This window comes from Carex rostrata, chromosome 13 (genome assembly GCF_964058835.1).
Source record: "Carex rostrata chromosome 13, lpCarRost1.2, whole genome shotgun sequence".
Lineage (NCBI taxonomy): Eukaryota > Viridiplantae > Streptophyta > Magnoliopsida > Poales > Cyperaceae > Carex > Carex rostrata.
The window spans coordinates 10,837,078-10,853,803 of record NC_135930.1 but is presented as its reverse complement, the minus strand read 5'-3'; the positions used below and the strand labels follow the sequence as shown (position 1 = coordinate 10,853,803).

The 16,726-nt window shown below is 32.0% G+C and overlaps 2 protein-coding genes across 2 annotated transcripts; both read left to right on the top strand.

The window, feature by feature from the left end:
• Window positions 1-4,955: 4,955 nt before the first annotated feature.
• LOC144564771 (uncharacterized) lies at window positions 4,956-6,278 on the top strand. The gene is made up of 2 exons (XM_078314371.1): window positions 4,956-5,156; window positions 5,719-6,278. Exons 1-2 carry the CDS (start codon window positions 5,066-5,068, stop codon window positions 6,147-6,149), a joined length of 522 nt encoding a protein of 173 aa, XP_078170497.1. The 5' UTR covers window positions 4,956-5,065; the 3' UTR covers window positions 6,150-6,278.
• A 5,509-nt stretch (window positions 6,279-11,787) lies between these two features.
• Window positions 11,788-16,726, top strand: LOC144564203 (TRAF-type zinc finger-like protein). The gene is made up of 5 exons (XM_078313764.1): window positions 11,788-11,959; window positions 14,210-14,345; window positions 14,654-14,791; window positions 15,630-15,769; window positions 16,365-16,726. The coding sequence occupies exons 1-5, from the start codon at window positions 11,916-11,918 to the stop codon at window positions 16,507-16,509; spliced, it is 603 nt and encodes a 200-aa protein (XP_078169890.1). The 5' UTR covers window positions 11,788-11,915; the 3' UTR covers window positions 16,510-16,726.

The window sequence follows — 16,726 nt, the reverse complement described above, 5'->3', positions numbered from 1 at the left end:
ATTATTTTTATTCAAATAATTATATTCAATATATAAATATCCGTACAGATATAAATACGAATACAAATATAATTTTAAATTTTAATTATCTATATTCAAATAATTAATATATATCATATAGTTAAATATATGTTATTCGTCATTCTAATTAAATAAATATTATGAAATTTACTATTTTTTAATAAATAATAGTATTGAAAAAATATTTTATGATAAATTTCAATGATTTTATATAATTTAATAATTTTTACATTGATATTTATATTAAAAAAATATTCGAATTATGTATCATGTTTTTAATATCTAATTTTTATTTATATATATTTAATATTTAATTTATATCTGTATCCGTCTAATATTCAATTTATAACTGTATTCAAAAAATAAAAACGGATGTAGATATAATTTTACCAATATCCGAATCGCATCCGATCCGTTTTAACCTGTATATGCGACACACCAGACCCGAAATTTTTATATATGTCCAAAAAAATAATAAATTACGAAATCTATCCCCGTTTTGATTGTATTTCGAAATCTGCCCTATCCGGTTATCAAATAACCAGATTTGGGCCTTCTTTCCGGTGACTGGGTCACCGAATTTAGAGAAGTAGTCCGGTTAATGGATAACCGGAAAATTGAAATGAGTTCGGTCCTTTGTTAACCGGTTATAAGTTCGGTTATTGAATTCCCGGAAGTTGGAGATTTTGATTTTTTTTTTTTTATAAAACAGAAATTTTTTAATTTTTTTTATTAAAATATTAGAAATGTTGAATATATTTCTTTGAAAATAGATGAAATACAATATAATTTGATTTATTAGAAAGACTGCAACAAATAGCCCAGATCAATATTTTTCAGGCCGGGTTTTTCACGGCTGTAAGAAAAATTAATATATTTCTTTATGTGTTATTGGAAAAAAATAAAAATACTTAGATTCTGAGTTTTTGATCCTGGTTCAAAAGTCACTTCTAGGTAATTTAGAAAATATTGTGATCTTTCTAGTACATTTAATTTATAAAAAGGTGTATCTATTTTTGAAAAAAAAACAAAAAATTTAATTTATTTAATGATTGTTATTAAAAAAGAATTCTTAAAATATATACAACTTTTTATAAATTAAATGTACTAGAAGGATCACAATATTTTCTGGATTACCTAGAAGTGACTTTTGAACCGGGATCAATGACTCAGAATCTAAGTATTTTTATTTTTTTCCAATAACACATAAAGAAATATATTAATTTTTCTTACAGTCGCGAAAAACCCGGCCTGAAAAATATTGATCCGGGCTATTTGTTGCAGTCTTTCTAATAAATCAAATTATATTGTATTTCATCTATTTTCAAATAAATATATTCAACATTTCTAATATTTTAATAAAAAAAATTAAAAAAAATTCTGTTTTATAAAAAAAAAAATCAAAATCTCCAACTTCCGGGAATTCAATAACCGAACTTATAACCGGTTAACAAAGGACCGAACTCATTTCAATTTTCCGGTTATCCATTAACCGGACTACTTCTCCAAATTCGGTGACCCAGTCACCGGAAAGAAGGCCCAAATCCGGTTATTTGATAACCGGATAGGGCAGATTTTGAAATACAATCAAAACGGGGATAGATTTTGTAATTTATTATTTTTTTTGGGCATATATAAAAATTTCGGCACCAGACCGTAAAACTTCCATTGCAAGTGAATTTTAGTCCGAATTGGCGAATCCTCTACACTTCAACTATATTTTAAATATTGTATACGAGTACAATTGATGGTCCAACGACGATCGTCTTATAAAATCACCCAATTTGATGGATCTAGTCTATACAGGTTTGATACGGACCACCTGATCAGAACTCAACGGTCAATATATGGTTGCGGACAATTACATGTAACGTTACTATTTCAGAGGACCTCATCGTGACATGATTCATCCCTTGCTCCGCTCTTGAAAAAACAATAGTAAATTAAAAGGCTGTTTAAACTAACGACTGTACTAATTTTCTATTTTTTTCTTATTTACTGGTATGCTAAGAGTATAGCTGCTGATAGGTACTAGCACTGATTCAATGTTAGTACTTTGTTACTGGTTAGTACACAAAACAGGTGAGTGTTAGAAGGTTTCAATTAACCATGTCTTTTATACTATGGAGGAAGAGATACAGGAGAGTTTTCACAGGAAAATTATGTCTGAATTTGGAAGATGGTTCAGATAATTTCATACTAAATTGCAATTGAAACTGTTTGTTTTGTTTTTCTTATTTCTTTCTTTGGCTTATGTTTTTTTTTCTTTTTTTTCTTTTTTTTTAATTTTCTTTATCATGTAAAATTAGCATTGTATCCGTGTGTTGTAACAGGAACATGTTACAAGAGAACAAAATACAAAATATTATATTTTCATAAAAAAATTTAAACAATAACAAATAACATTCCTTAAATGATATCTACATATAAATAAAATTTCTTAAATGACATATATATTGTTCGATCTCTTTGACATATTTCATAAAAAAATCTCATACAAAATGTCAAATAACATTTTTAACTGATATAGAAAAATAGAAAGAAATAAAGACATGACCAATCAATTATCAATTAATTAAATAATTTCTTCAATGACATTTAATAATAGAAAAGAAATCAGGACTAATAAGAAAGATAATACAATTTACATGTAGCGAGTACGTGTCTAAATAAATTTGAACTTCTACATGTAAAAAAAATCAAAAAGATGCATAAAATCAAAGAAAGACATATTATTTGATTGAGGGCTAATATTCAATTTGAAATTTTATCTTTTAATCACAGTTGTTGACGGATTAGGATATCTACGTGCTTAATATAAGAATGGAGATAGACACTACTGGTACCAAATCCGTATTCGGAGCGGATAATGTTATTTGTTATTTGTTATTTGAACAACTGTGAAATATGACGCTCCTACATTTCTTTTCTTTTTTTTTTTTAAAAAGTGAATTTCCTTTTAAATAAATTTTTCATGATTTGTGAAAAAATACATTTAGAAAGTTCAAAATATCCAACCCTTAAAAAAAAGTTCAAAATATTGGAGTTCCAATAATCTAAAGTCTAAACGCAGGTCACACTCAATGAACACAGGAGGTTGAGGTGTTTGGAAAGCAAAAAATTGTACAAATATATAAATATTAAACCGAACAATGTTAAAATAACATGTTTAAATATTTTTATTAGAAATAACTATTTTAATGTTAACAACTCATAATTATCCGGTTTTTTTTTAGTATTATTATTTTTTAAACCTTGACAGTGATTGTCAAACATTATTTTTTTCAATATTGTTAAAAGCCATGTAAATAATTTTTTTCTTTAATACAAATGTCAGTAGCACAATGCCATTTAACCTTAAAAAAATATAGTTAAAAGCAATAAATTACTATTCAAAACAACTAATTAAGTAATTACATGTATTACATGTTTGTTAGAAGAAAACTAAGTACTGGATCCATGGACTCAACACGTTTCTCGGAAATTTTATGTCTTTATATTTTATATGTTGAAAATTGTTATACTCTTTCAAAATTGGTCTTATAATCATCTGTACAAGTTTTAGATATCATTTGGAGCATACTAATCTGATTTGGTGATATAATCTCTTGAGGCCCTGTTCAGTTGCATTATTATTCACATGGGAAAAAAAAATTTAGTTCAACAGAATTTTTTTTTTCCATGTGAACAGTAAAAAACAATTCAAATTTTCTATGCCCACACCTATTCCCATCGGCGCGCCGAACAGGAACTCAGAATGTGTTCAGAGCTAAACGAAAAACTTTTAAGATGTGTGGAATTTGCTATATGTGCACTACTAAAGCTTTTGTTTGTATAAAAGTTGACGCATTTAATAATTATGTATTTATGTGTGAGTATATTATACAATATTTGAGTATAATTGCACATTTGGTAGTTTAATCGCTTGAAATGACTCTAGAATAATCTGAAAAATATTTACTTTGCATGAAATTTTGCAGTTTACGAGTTTTGACAAATTAATCTGATAAAATATATCAGAAATTAATACAAAATATCTAGTATATACTATATACGAATGTTATTTGTTGAAGTGCATTATTAGAAATTTTGTTGGCTAAATTAGGAGGGTTAAAAAAATTTATTAGTTTTTGTGTTTTTATATCGTACCTCTAATTTTTAATTTTTTAATAATACAAATTTTATAATTTCTATATCAAAATAAAACAGTTAAATGTATTATATATTTTTACGCGCATACATAAAATAATCACTTTTCGATATTGGTTTTATATGAATCAGTAATTTGAAAAATCAACAACTCAACGTTCATAATTTATCCATATTGTTGTATTTTTGCAAGTTCTTGATACTAATCAAAACAAATTTAAAATGTCGTAATCCTTTACGTGTACATAGAAAAAATAATATTAATCATATCTAACTGTTTCATTTTAATATTTATATTTCAAATTTTAAATTATTGTTAGTTCAGGACATTTCAACCTTTCTCTTTATAAATTACTATAATAATTATTTTGACATATTTCAAATATTATTTAAGATAAAACTGTCAATTTTGATTGTTAAATTTTTCAAACTTCATAAAATCTATGCGTAAGAGAGACAATCGGACTCGGAATTAGGATAGAGATCGGATTCAAATCTGCTCCTTTTCTTAAGAAAAGGAGCACCCTCCTATTCTTTCATCTGACCGTTCAAAATTGATCCAACGGCTTCAATTACTTTTTCTTTTATATCAATATAATCTATTAAAACAAATCAGATGTAATTGAAGCCGTACGATCGATTTTGAACGGTTCAGATGAAGGAATAGGAGGGTGCTCCTTTTCTTAAGAAAAGGAGCCGATTTGAATCCGATAGAGTCATAGAGATCGATGTCTGTCACTGAGCTCTATTTAAATATATTTTTTCCCAACTATCTATGTACAATTTCCATAATTTGCCTTTCTTTCTTGCGTGCAAAAGTCACCTCTCTCTCTCTCTCTCAAGTCATACCCAAAAGAGCGATCGCTTGTCTCTCTTCTCCAGTTCTCGCACAAAGATGGAGCTCTCCTTCTCTCTTCTTGCACCTCTGCTCCTTCTGTCGAACTTCTTTCTACCAAAAGCTGCAATAGCGCTTCAATTCCACCAAGGTAAAGGTCTCTTTTTACCTTTTGATTACTCTCAATTTCCTCCTTTTTATCCCAATCCATGCTGACTGGAACAAAATCTTCATATCCTATTATCCTCAAATACGCCACAATTAAGCACATGACAAATAATCAAATGAAAGAAACATGTTAATTTGATCAGTACCAGATTATTCATCCTGGATTAATTAAATTTGTGGTATTCATTAGCATATTCTCAGTCGATGTTGGTATTCAGCTTAGAAAACACACACACACACACACAAGGTATTGCTTAATTAAATAGTTAGTCAGCCAAATCAAACTTCTTTTGGAAATCTTTAGAAATTTTGATTTCTCAGTGAAGTTGGATCCTTAATTTGATTTCTTAACAAATGTTTTTTTTATTTTTTTTAACAAAGCATTTCTTTTTCACTGTTTATCTGAGTCTTTCATTGTTTTTCCTGATCTATCTATTCAGTTGAGATTGACAAGGGTTAATCATCAAATACAAGGCAATGAAAAGAACATAAATGAAACAAAAAAAAAAAAAAAAATTCATAATTTAAAATTTTGAAAATTATAGCTGAAGGCGAGCCCCACTTGCTTGCACGAACACGTACGAAGATCTTCCACCCTCCGACCGGCCTTTGCATCGTGCGCAACAGACTGACAGACCCACTGACATTGGGCCCGTGCGACGAATCAGACTCATGGAACTATACCCCACAAGATTTCCTAACTGTCAAAGGTACCTACTATTGTCTCCAGGCTGTCGGGCCCCACCATCCGGCGAAACTCAGCATCAATTGCGTGCCATCCAACTCGGCATGGCACATTTTATCATCTTATGGTAAGACGTATTTTTCGACCGTGTTGGAGGATGGTACAAAGGTTTGCTTAGACATCAATGGCGACGACACGGTGACTACAAACCCGTGCAACGGAGGTGGAATTGCGGCGAATGACAGCCAGTGGTTCAAGTTTGTTCAAGAGCCTAGAGTTGGTGCTAATTAATTAGAATGTAGGGGTAATGTTGAACAATTGTTTCCTCTGGTGCTAAAGAGGAAATGAGAATTATAATTTATAACAGATGCAGATGGGGTGCTGTAATGTAAATAGCCCATTGACATATTGTACAAAGTATAGTGTGTTATTCTGGTACCTAAATTAATTAAAGTGCGGGGCATGATTGTAAATTTGTAATAATGTTGTACACTAAAGACGACTGTTTCAGATAATCCGATCTGATTTGTGTTTACAAAACATGTACATGTATTTAATTAAAGTGCGTGGCAGGATCTCACAAGCGCGTGATTTGGTTTATTAGCTCTGTTTCTGAAATTGCAAGAGATGATTTCTTTTATTAATTTTTTTTTTAATTTTTTAATTTTTTTAAAAGTAGTGGTAATACCATCGATTTCATTGAAATCAATCATATTTTGATATGGTACTCAAATTAGGTACCATAACCAAATATGAAAAGGTCTACAATAATAAAGTGCCCATAGCAAAAGATAGAAAACATACAAGAAACAACCAACAAAGTAATAGAAACTACACCAAACAACAACAGACCACAAAAACAAAAGCTAAACAGTTAGCATAAGAAAAGACTACTAATCATAATCCAGTAAGTTTTCATCCGTCAATTCTTCTCCAGACATTTGACCTGGAGGGCTACCAGTTCCAGAAACCTGGGTTGACTCCTCTTCCTCCTCCAGTATCTGATATGGGAGGTCATTAACTGTTGGGCTTTAAGGTTCTATAACCAAAAACCCGTTTAGGCTTAAGTTGCGGAATGACCGTAGAACAAAAATTTCTACGGCCAACTTAAGCTCAGGATTAAACAGGGTATGTCAGGAAACTTTCCAAGGCGGTCCACCTTCAGTATTCCTTTGACATCAAAACTCAATTTAATCCTTTTACAGATCTACTCCATGATTGATTTCTAAAACTTTAATCTACTTACCAATTAAATAGATTAATATAACATATTTATACCTTATTTCCAAATCACAGTTGGAATGCAGACCGAGCGAGTAGAGCCTCACCAGGGAAGGAATCGACTCGGAGTATCACACGTGTGATACCTCTATCGGTTATCCACCAGGACTAACCGGAGAGCGGTTTATTTCTTCTGCCAGAAATACTGTAAACCGCGGAATTCTGCAAAAACACTATTCACGGGAAAAAAGACGAAAACCCGTAAACACGAATTTTCGGTTGCTCAGTTTCATCAATATGCAAAACTGACATACCGCGAAATTCGATAAAACACTATTCATCGATCCCATAAATATACCTCACAACAACTCGCAAGATTATACGTCAACTACGTATAACTTTCTTTTCTCAACCGAAACACTATTTGGGAGAGAAACCGAGAAAAAGAGAAAATACCGATCCGTTTCGACACGAAACGGTATGCGTGAATTAGCAAATTTCTCTCTACCCCTCCACCCCTATTTATAGGGTTTAGGGTCGGTTGCCAAAAGACCAAAATGCCCTCCAAGTTCGGCCTATTTACAAGATATGTCATTGAATGGATAAGGATGACAAGTCATGTGGATAAGATCGATGACGTGTCATCTGGATAGGATCGATGACATGTCATGCGGATAAGCACGAATCTGAAAAGACCCGAATGCCCTCGGCCCGAATACAAATAATATTTGTATAATTATTCTGAACAATTATATATATTTTTCTGCGGTTGTTTGTTTCAGTATTGACGACGTGTCATCTGGATAGGATTGATGACATGTCATGCGGATAAGGACGAATCTGAAAAGACCCGAATGCCCTCGGCCCGAATACAAATAATATTCGTATAATTATTCTGAATAATTATATATATATTTCTTGCGGTTGTTGTTTCGGTAATTTATACAACGTGTCCTGCACATTTATAAATTAACCGGTTAACTTTTATACAACGTGTCACACACGTTTATAAATTAACCAATGTTTTGGATTGTTATTTTTACATAACATTTATAATTTAATTATAACACGTATAATTAATTATAACCATCTTACTATTGATCATAACCAATTTATAATCAATCACAATAAGATTCTCCGATTAACTCCTATATGGTGTGACCCAATAGGATCTGTGTTATGTTGGTAAACAGAGTTAAAACTGTTTTAACTTCTATAATCATGAGCGGCATCTGGCAACACATCATGACCATCCAATTACACAGATGATGCTGTACAGTACAATATCACGATCCAGTAAACAATTTACTTGTGTCTGTTCTTCTGTCTCATAGCTATCATATTAGTTTCAAGGTAGATGTGTGTCATCCTTGCTAACTGAATCTTTTCTTGATCTTGAGCAGATTATCAAATATAATTACTCTTGTAATTATACCGCTAGCAGATAATCTTACTCTATCAAGGGGCCCAGTGATGCTATAGCTCGTATAGAGATACGAGAGACAAATAGTATTCTTGGTAAACCATCACTACCTCAGCTAAGCCATGTATACCGAAGAGCTACCGTTATAACTGCATTTTACTGACAGCGTTTGATAACAATCACACATATACATTTCTTAGTAGGAAAGATGAATACCTCATACTGTAGAACTTGACACTGAATGAAAACATAAATGACACTAACACAATTCTATTTAATGTTTCATTCGGGGTCTGTCAAATACCATGTTCCTAGAACATGTATCTATGTGATTAAAATGACATCTCGTGTCAGGTGGTTTGTAAAACTTAACCATCTTTTAATCCACATACTAACCTTATCGCGGTAATTAGTGTTCCTGCTAATTTCCTTGGTCAGTGACTTTTTAAGAGTATATATTATCTATATTATGGAGTTTCACAATTTCAGTTATGAACTCGAAATGATCCATAAATTCAATAATACTCAAGGCAACAAAATGATATTAATCATCCAATTCATGAACAAAGTTTTATGATAAATTATCGTATTATTGACTTCTAGATTATTACACTAACACAAGGTGGTCTTGGTATCTTAGACTTGAAAAATATGAATAAGGTGGTCAAAATATTTACCTATCTTTTGCTACAAGGAAGGATACTGACACATGAGGTGATGCTAAGGAGACATATGAGATGCGAATTAAGGTGTGTTATGTGTAATAACTGCGATATGGAAACAACACAACACCTCTTTTTTTCATGTCAGTACGTTTCACAAGTCTGGGACCGAATGGAACTGCGTATGAGATTCAAACTCATGATCAAAGAAGACACAGTGGAACAAACATGGGAAAGCTCAAGAGAGAGATGTAATAGAAACAGAAACATAAAAGATTGGGCATCAAAATTCATGTGTGTCCTCTGGTTTATATGGAGACAGAGAAATGGAAAAAATTTCCGAGATAGAATGATACCTCCAAGACAGTTAGCTGATAGGGTAGTTGAAGAAAGTGCAATGTGGTTGCAGTACTGTGGAAGTGCAGCTAAGAAAAAAGGAATAGGCTAAACAGGAAAAGTGGTTTAGAGAGGGTTGTTATCTTACTGGTACACTATAACCAGAAAGAAGAATGTAGAAGTATGTTAATTATAACAATTATAACTTTACTTAGTAGCTTCTACTAAGATTTTCAAAAAAAAAAAAAAAATAGTTCAATACCAAGAAGAGACTGGTATTTGTTTGTACCAACCTTTAGAATATCCAACATCAATCAATAAGCCCAGTAAACACAAGAAAAACATCAAAGCGCAAGGAAAAAGGTACCAATATAATGGTACAGACCGGTTTGAGCTCGGTACCGACATGTGGAGTTTATGGTTGAGCTCTAATCATAAATCCACAGATTGAACCACAGTCAACCTTATTACATACATAAAAAATATACCACAACAATTTTATTTTTGAATTCAATTCACATGAAAAGCACATAGTACTAGAAAGGAGGTGCCTTAGACATATCAATCGACACACTTTATGAAGCAATTTTCTAATTTGTTATAAGGTTTAGTTAGTTTGCATACTTCAATTCATACAATCAAAGTTTTCCAACACCTTTAATCAATTAAAAGAGAAATAGAACAGAGAAGGGGAAAGAAATTACCCCTGTACATAGAGACAGACAGATTAATCACATAAACCATTCTACAATTAAATTATCCTCTTAAGTACTTGATCAACAAGAAATAAGCATTTTCTAAGATTGCCATACGAAGAGAGGAAACAGAGAAATATTTAGAAGAAAGAAATAAAAGACCACGTGTAGCGGTGGAGGTGCGGAAATAGAGAGAGAAATGGCGGGTCCCACCTGTCTAATTAATAAATTTATTTTAACAATTTCACCTTTTATTTTCTGATTTTCAAAATCAATCCTAGCTATTATTCAATCTTAATATATTAATTGTTGTATACTTAAATTGATTCATGTACATTACAAACCATTACATTATTAATTTTCAGATTATATAATTTCTTAACATTTTAAAACTTCAATTAAAATTACACATATTCCATTTACCTCTCTTAAGTTCCTCATTTCAAGTTTCATCAAACTTTATATATTTCAAATTTTTTGAACTATTATTTCAATTAAATATATTTCGATAATTTGGTTATCGTATTCAACTTTAGTTCCACTTCATTATCTCACATGTTAAAAGAAATATATACTATTTGTTCGTTAAATACTATCTATTTGTTGAAAAATACCGTAGAGCTGAGATTTTATATTCTCAATTACTAATTTCATATTCATGTTTTGGATGGGCTTAAAAATTCTGATAAGAAAGAAGTGTTCGGTAATAAAATTTAACAAAATAAAAAAAAAAAACATTTTCTTTCTTAAGGTGACTTTAGCTTTAAGCTAGCATTAGACAAATGCTTAAACTATGTAGAATGATAGCTTAAATTTTTTAGGAAAGTTCTGAGTGTATAATTTTTTTTTTTCATAACACAATGAGAAATGGGTTCGAATTCTCTAAACTAACTCAAAATTTTAAGGTTGGATTAGGATCGTCCGATCAAAATCGGACCATCCTCTAACTTCTCAATGACATATTTATCCTTGGGATCATAATAAAACATTCTACATAGATTCTTATGGCATTACATTTCCAATACATTTCATGTAATGTATCATTGGATTGAAATTTTTTATACTAAATATAAGAATTATCAACATAAGTTTACGCACCATAAAATAAAAATAGCCCAAGTATTAACATCAGCGAGAGAAAAAGAAATTAAAAGAAAATACAAAATTGAACATTAAGTTTAAAAAGTCACTAGTATATCAAGTTTAGAAATTAACAAAAAAAAGTTAACATAAACTTAGAAAAATACACTCTTGGTATGCCGTTTATTTTATTATTATGACTAAGAAAAAAATTAAACAAATTTGATTAAGATAAATCTTGAACAACAAATATAATACAGATAAAAATTGTCATATAAAATAGAAAATATCGTCCACAGAGAAATAAATGTTGTCCAAACCTGTCTGGCCAACTACCCCTTGGCAAAGTCTTACACCAGGTCTTTTCAAACTCACCGAAGCACTACTAGCTGAAAGTGGGGTCAAAGCCTACAATATCATGTGGGGTCTACTTGTCAGCCAGGAAACTCTCTTGGACCATGTCTATATTATAATTTCCTTCTTCCTAACCTACGAGTCAAAGGGGAAGACTAAATAATACAAATACTAAAAAGAAACTTCATTTTCTTCTATTTTCTTAATTAAATATCTCTGTTCTCTCTCCCTCTCTCCCTCGCTTGCTTGCTCGCATTAGTTCCTCTCTCTTAACGATCGTGTTTCCATGGCATCAACTTCGGAACAGCTCACCTCGACCTGTGCCCACTGGTAATTGCTCTAATTTGTGGTTGATTTTCTCTAAATTGTTGTTTAGCTGTTTGGATTTACTATGAATTATTGCAACTTGTTCTGATCTGTTTAGTTACCCAAGAAATTCACGATTTTTTTGCTCAATTGATAGAATTTGATATGATTAGAAGTACGGGCTCAATTAGAAAGGAAACTTGCTCGTTTGGTTCGATTAGATTTCGTTTATGTGATAATGTCAGCTGGAGCTGAATTGATTCTACATATGTTTTTCAACACTGAACATATCTCCCTATTAATTTTTTATTGGTACATTTACCCCTTTGCAATTAAAATGCCAAATGTTAGCAAGATATACCATCTGAAAAGCATTTCCCTTTTCAATATTAGCAGGTTCATTCTTTTCTAACAAATGTTAGAAACTAGTCGCTATCGTTCAGTACTAAAATAGATCCCTATTTATATCATCCTCCCCTTTAATTCTAATTTAGGTCAATAACTTTATTTAGTACTACTTATCTTTTAATATTACAACTGTTTGACATTTTAAATTTAGACTTTAAATAATTGTAACCAGAGCAACCTGTATTCTTAGCAGATGATGCTTGTTGGTTTTAATGATGCCGGTTTTTTGTTTGGATCATTATCTTTTATGGATAAAATTAGTAAGGAGAAAATATTATTTTCACAATATGCTTGCTAATCACATCGCAGGTTCTTAATATTACAAACTGCATGTTTTAGTGTTATTTTCAGTTAAAATTGAAATAGAACTGTTGCCCAATTGACATGAAGTTTGCAATGTTTTCAGTAGTATATAATTGAATGCTAATTTGGATTTTTAGCAGCGTCAAAATGCAAGGAAATAATTGAATGGATACTTTGTTTGTTATCCTGTCTTTGCTTCTCATGTTATCTCCGATAACCACTTATATGCTATGATCAGATTAAAGAAATTGAAACATTGTGCCTGTATAGGTGTGTGGTAATTGGTAAAGGTGAAATTTTGGTTGGCTTGTGAAACACCTTGCATTAAAATTTTACTTTTTTCTTCTCCAGCATGTTTAAGTTGCATAATTTCTCCCTTTACGTGTCATATTTTTTTTTTTGTATTTTTTCTCGTTCAAAAGCAAATATGCTTGTACATCCGAAAAACAATTCAATAAGGCTGTTACTACACTTTTTGAAATCCCAGTTCAATTGGACTTAAAAAGGATAGTTCTGAGACCTCCCCGTTCTACTTTAATTGCATTCTGCAGATTTCTTTCTGTTGTTTTGGGAAAACCAAAAAGCCAAAATACCCCTTCCTTCCACTATATCTCTGAGACCGCCCCATTCTACTTTAATTGCATTCTGCAGATTTCTTTATGTTCTTTTGGAAAAACCAAAAAGCCAAAATATGCTTGTACATCTGAAAAACAATTCAATAAGGCTGTTACTACACTTTTTGAAATCCCAGTTCAATTGGACTTAAAAAGGATAGTTCTGAGACCTCCCCATTCTACTTTAATTGCATTCTGCAGATTTCTTTCCGTTGTTTTGAAAAAAAAACCAAAAAGCCAAAATACCCTTCCTTCCACTATATCTCTCTTCATTAATAACTTGAAAAGAACAATGATTTAGGTACTTGGGGAAAAGGTACAGGCGGCGTACATGGCTTACAGGATATATCATTCTAATGGCTTGTGTTGTCTAATATGACTTCTGGCAGTGGGTACACAGAAACTGTGGGCAACTAATTATATCTCCTTACCGTCTGAACTTGTATTGCCATACCACATTTTTTAATCTGGCTGCGTATTATATAGTTCATAACCAAGGAGACATCCCTGTCACAAATAAATAATATGAACCAAGCATGCTTTCAGTAGTTTAGTGTTGCAAATTATCCAATATAATCAATCAATATATATATACCATATTGGCAATATACTGGTGGTTACAGCAACCTAATGGTAAATATGCAACCAACTTTCTTTTGTTTTATAATCATTTATATGCTTTAATTTGCCTCCCAAACCTTGGATTGGATGAAACATTTTTTGGTTTATGGTCGCTAATATTTTTTTAAAATACTCCCCTGTTAAGTTTTCACTTTTCATTTTGAGCCTATCAAACCAATATGTTATGATGCTATCGCTCTGATAGTTGCTTTCATTAAAAAAAAAGGGTAAGTCTTTGGATGAACTAATTGTCTTTTACTTTTTTATTGGATTGACAATCAAATGATCGTTTTATTTTCAAATTCTTTTTGTTTGGTTGAAATGAAAGCCAAAGAGATATTCCGAGCTCAAATTTTGATCTGCATTTTGCGCACTGCTCTCGCAATCTTGAAAAATGTGTGCACTGTGGAGAGATGGTACCAATAAAGCATGTTGAAGATCATTACAATGAAGCACATGCACCAGTAAGTTGTTTTCTAAATGTTTTCAGGCATATGCTTATCTTCTATTGGATTTACGGCAAATACACATATAGACAATCCGCAAAGACCATAACTAGCAGTAAAAGGCAGCCTGTACAGAGACAATATTATTATTTATATTTCCTTTTTTTGTTTGTTAAAAGCTCTACAAGACCAAAGTTTGGTATATCCTTCACCAAAACAGTATGCTTTACAAATGTAGGAGATACAAATTTGACATTGGTACATTTACAATAAATGGCAATTGCAATTTGCAAAATGTGGAGGATGATGTTCTATTTTCTATACAGATCGCATGTTCCCTTTGCTCCGAGATAGTAGAGCGAGAGGCATGGGCTCTTCACAATTATGAGCAGTGCCCAAAAAGGATGGTCTCTTGCAAATATTGTGAGCTGCCCTTACCCGCAGTCGATATTGTTGAACATGAGGTACCTCATCAAATCTTTTGTAGGATTTTTTTTTTTAGGTCAAATGATTGTAAGAAGTGCTGAGTTGTGTCGAGGGTTTTTTTTAGCACAACTGTGTGTACAACCTAAAAAACCTGAAAATAAATGTTATGCGAAATATCGAACAACGTCCACTCTTCCTTTCCCATTGACCCCCACCAGACAAACACAGCTTCCTTTCTTCCTTTCCCTGACAGATTATGAGAAATCGAACAACGTCCTATCCCTGCAAAACTTTTCTAGATGAATGATAGAAGGAAAAATGAAAAAAAAAATATAGTTTCAGAATTTTGAAACTAAGAAGAGTAGGACCATAAGTGATATTTCCAATATATTAGAGAGGCATACATGCTATTGATGGTTTTATAGGCGTGTTCTTTTGGTTTGTTTTGTAGAGTACCCAAAAAAATTGCCCTTTTGTATTATAGTTTGTACACCCTCTCAGATTAGTCTGTCTCAATTTAGGACCTTTGTGCAGATGCATCTCTGTAAAAACTTTTGGAATCATTTCCAAAGGCTAATTTGTTCCGTACTTGGGTACCTCTAAACAATGAGTTGAGTTTCATATTCTCCCATATTTAAAATGGAACATTTTTCTGGTAAATATACACCGATGTTCTTTGCAAGCCTGTTTTGGACTTTTACTGGACTTCATGTGGAATATCTAAATGTATCTAGCCATACTACCCGATAGATAGGCATCTGGGCCATGGGTCCAGAGTAGGATCCCTAGACAAGCCATTTCTCGACCACTGCTATCTGAAAGTTTGATGAGAGAAATAACATGTTAAAGAAACTGATATTTGTTTTTGAAATCTAGGATGTATGTGGGAACCGTACTGAATATTGTAACACATGCCGCAAATACATCAGGCTCCGTGAACTAGCTGATGGCCACCAATGCTCCATCCAAGATGTGTCGTCTCGTGTAAATTCAACTGGTTCATTAGGAGCAACAAGGTAATTTCATATGATCCTTGTTATTTCCTTAATTTCCTAGCAGCTATTTTGGTTTAATTCTTGTTATTTTTTGAGTTGATTTTTAACCGAAGGGTCAAAATCTCAGATGAATTTATTTGATGCCTAGGGCCTCTCAATTTTTGACTTTTTGTGGCTTTGTTTCCTTTGCTCCTGTTATACTGTTTATAACCAGGTATTGGAGTCTGCCACATAAATCAAGGTCTTAGATAGACTTACCAGCTGGCTCTTAACTTTACCTATATCTGCATAATCCTACAAAGCCAAAGTATCTCAAGCACCATCAATTGCCTTAAACTAATCATCCTTTCTTTGTAGTCCTTGAAGAGGAAAGTGAGAGGCAATTTGGGAGTCTCGTGAAAAAAATGCAGAACTATTTATATGGGATTAATTTCAGAATTTACAAGGGCATAAAATCTATCGCTCTTGTTAGGGAATTTATGGCATTGCTGTATATAGAAATACTGACGACACCATCCTTTCGGAAAAGAGGGGAATAGTATTATCCTTTTAATCCGTTTATTGTTTGCTTTTTTTTTTAATATTAAAAATGCCATGCGATTCTTCAAATTTGAAGGGATAGGGGAAATGGTGCAAGAGATGAAAGGCCGCCACCAAGACGGCCTCGCAACAACGGACCATTACACAGGCACCTTATCTTCACCATTGCAGTAACGGGCCTAGCGGTTCTAATTGGATCTATTCTTTTCCAAAGAGCATAGGAAAAGCTCTGTTCCATTACTACATAGTGAGTTACAATGAGCAAACGGAGAAGGCAGAGTGTTAGTTTTGTTTGTAAGACAGCTATTTATAGAACAGTATGCAGGGTGATTGATTTGTTCTTTCAGTTTCCCTTAGATATAAATTATTATAATATCCATTTGTCTTTGTAATGTATATTGGATCTAATTATGAATCTCATATGTTGGTTGTTTTTAA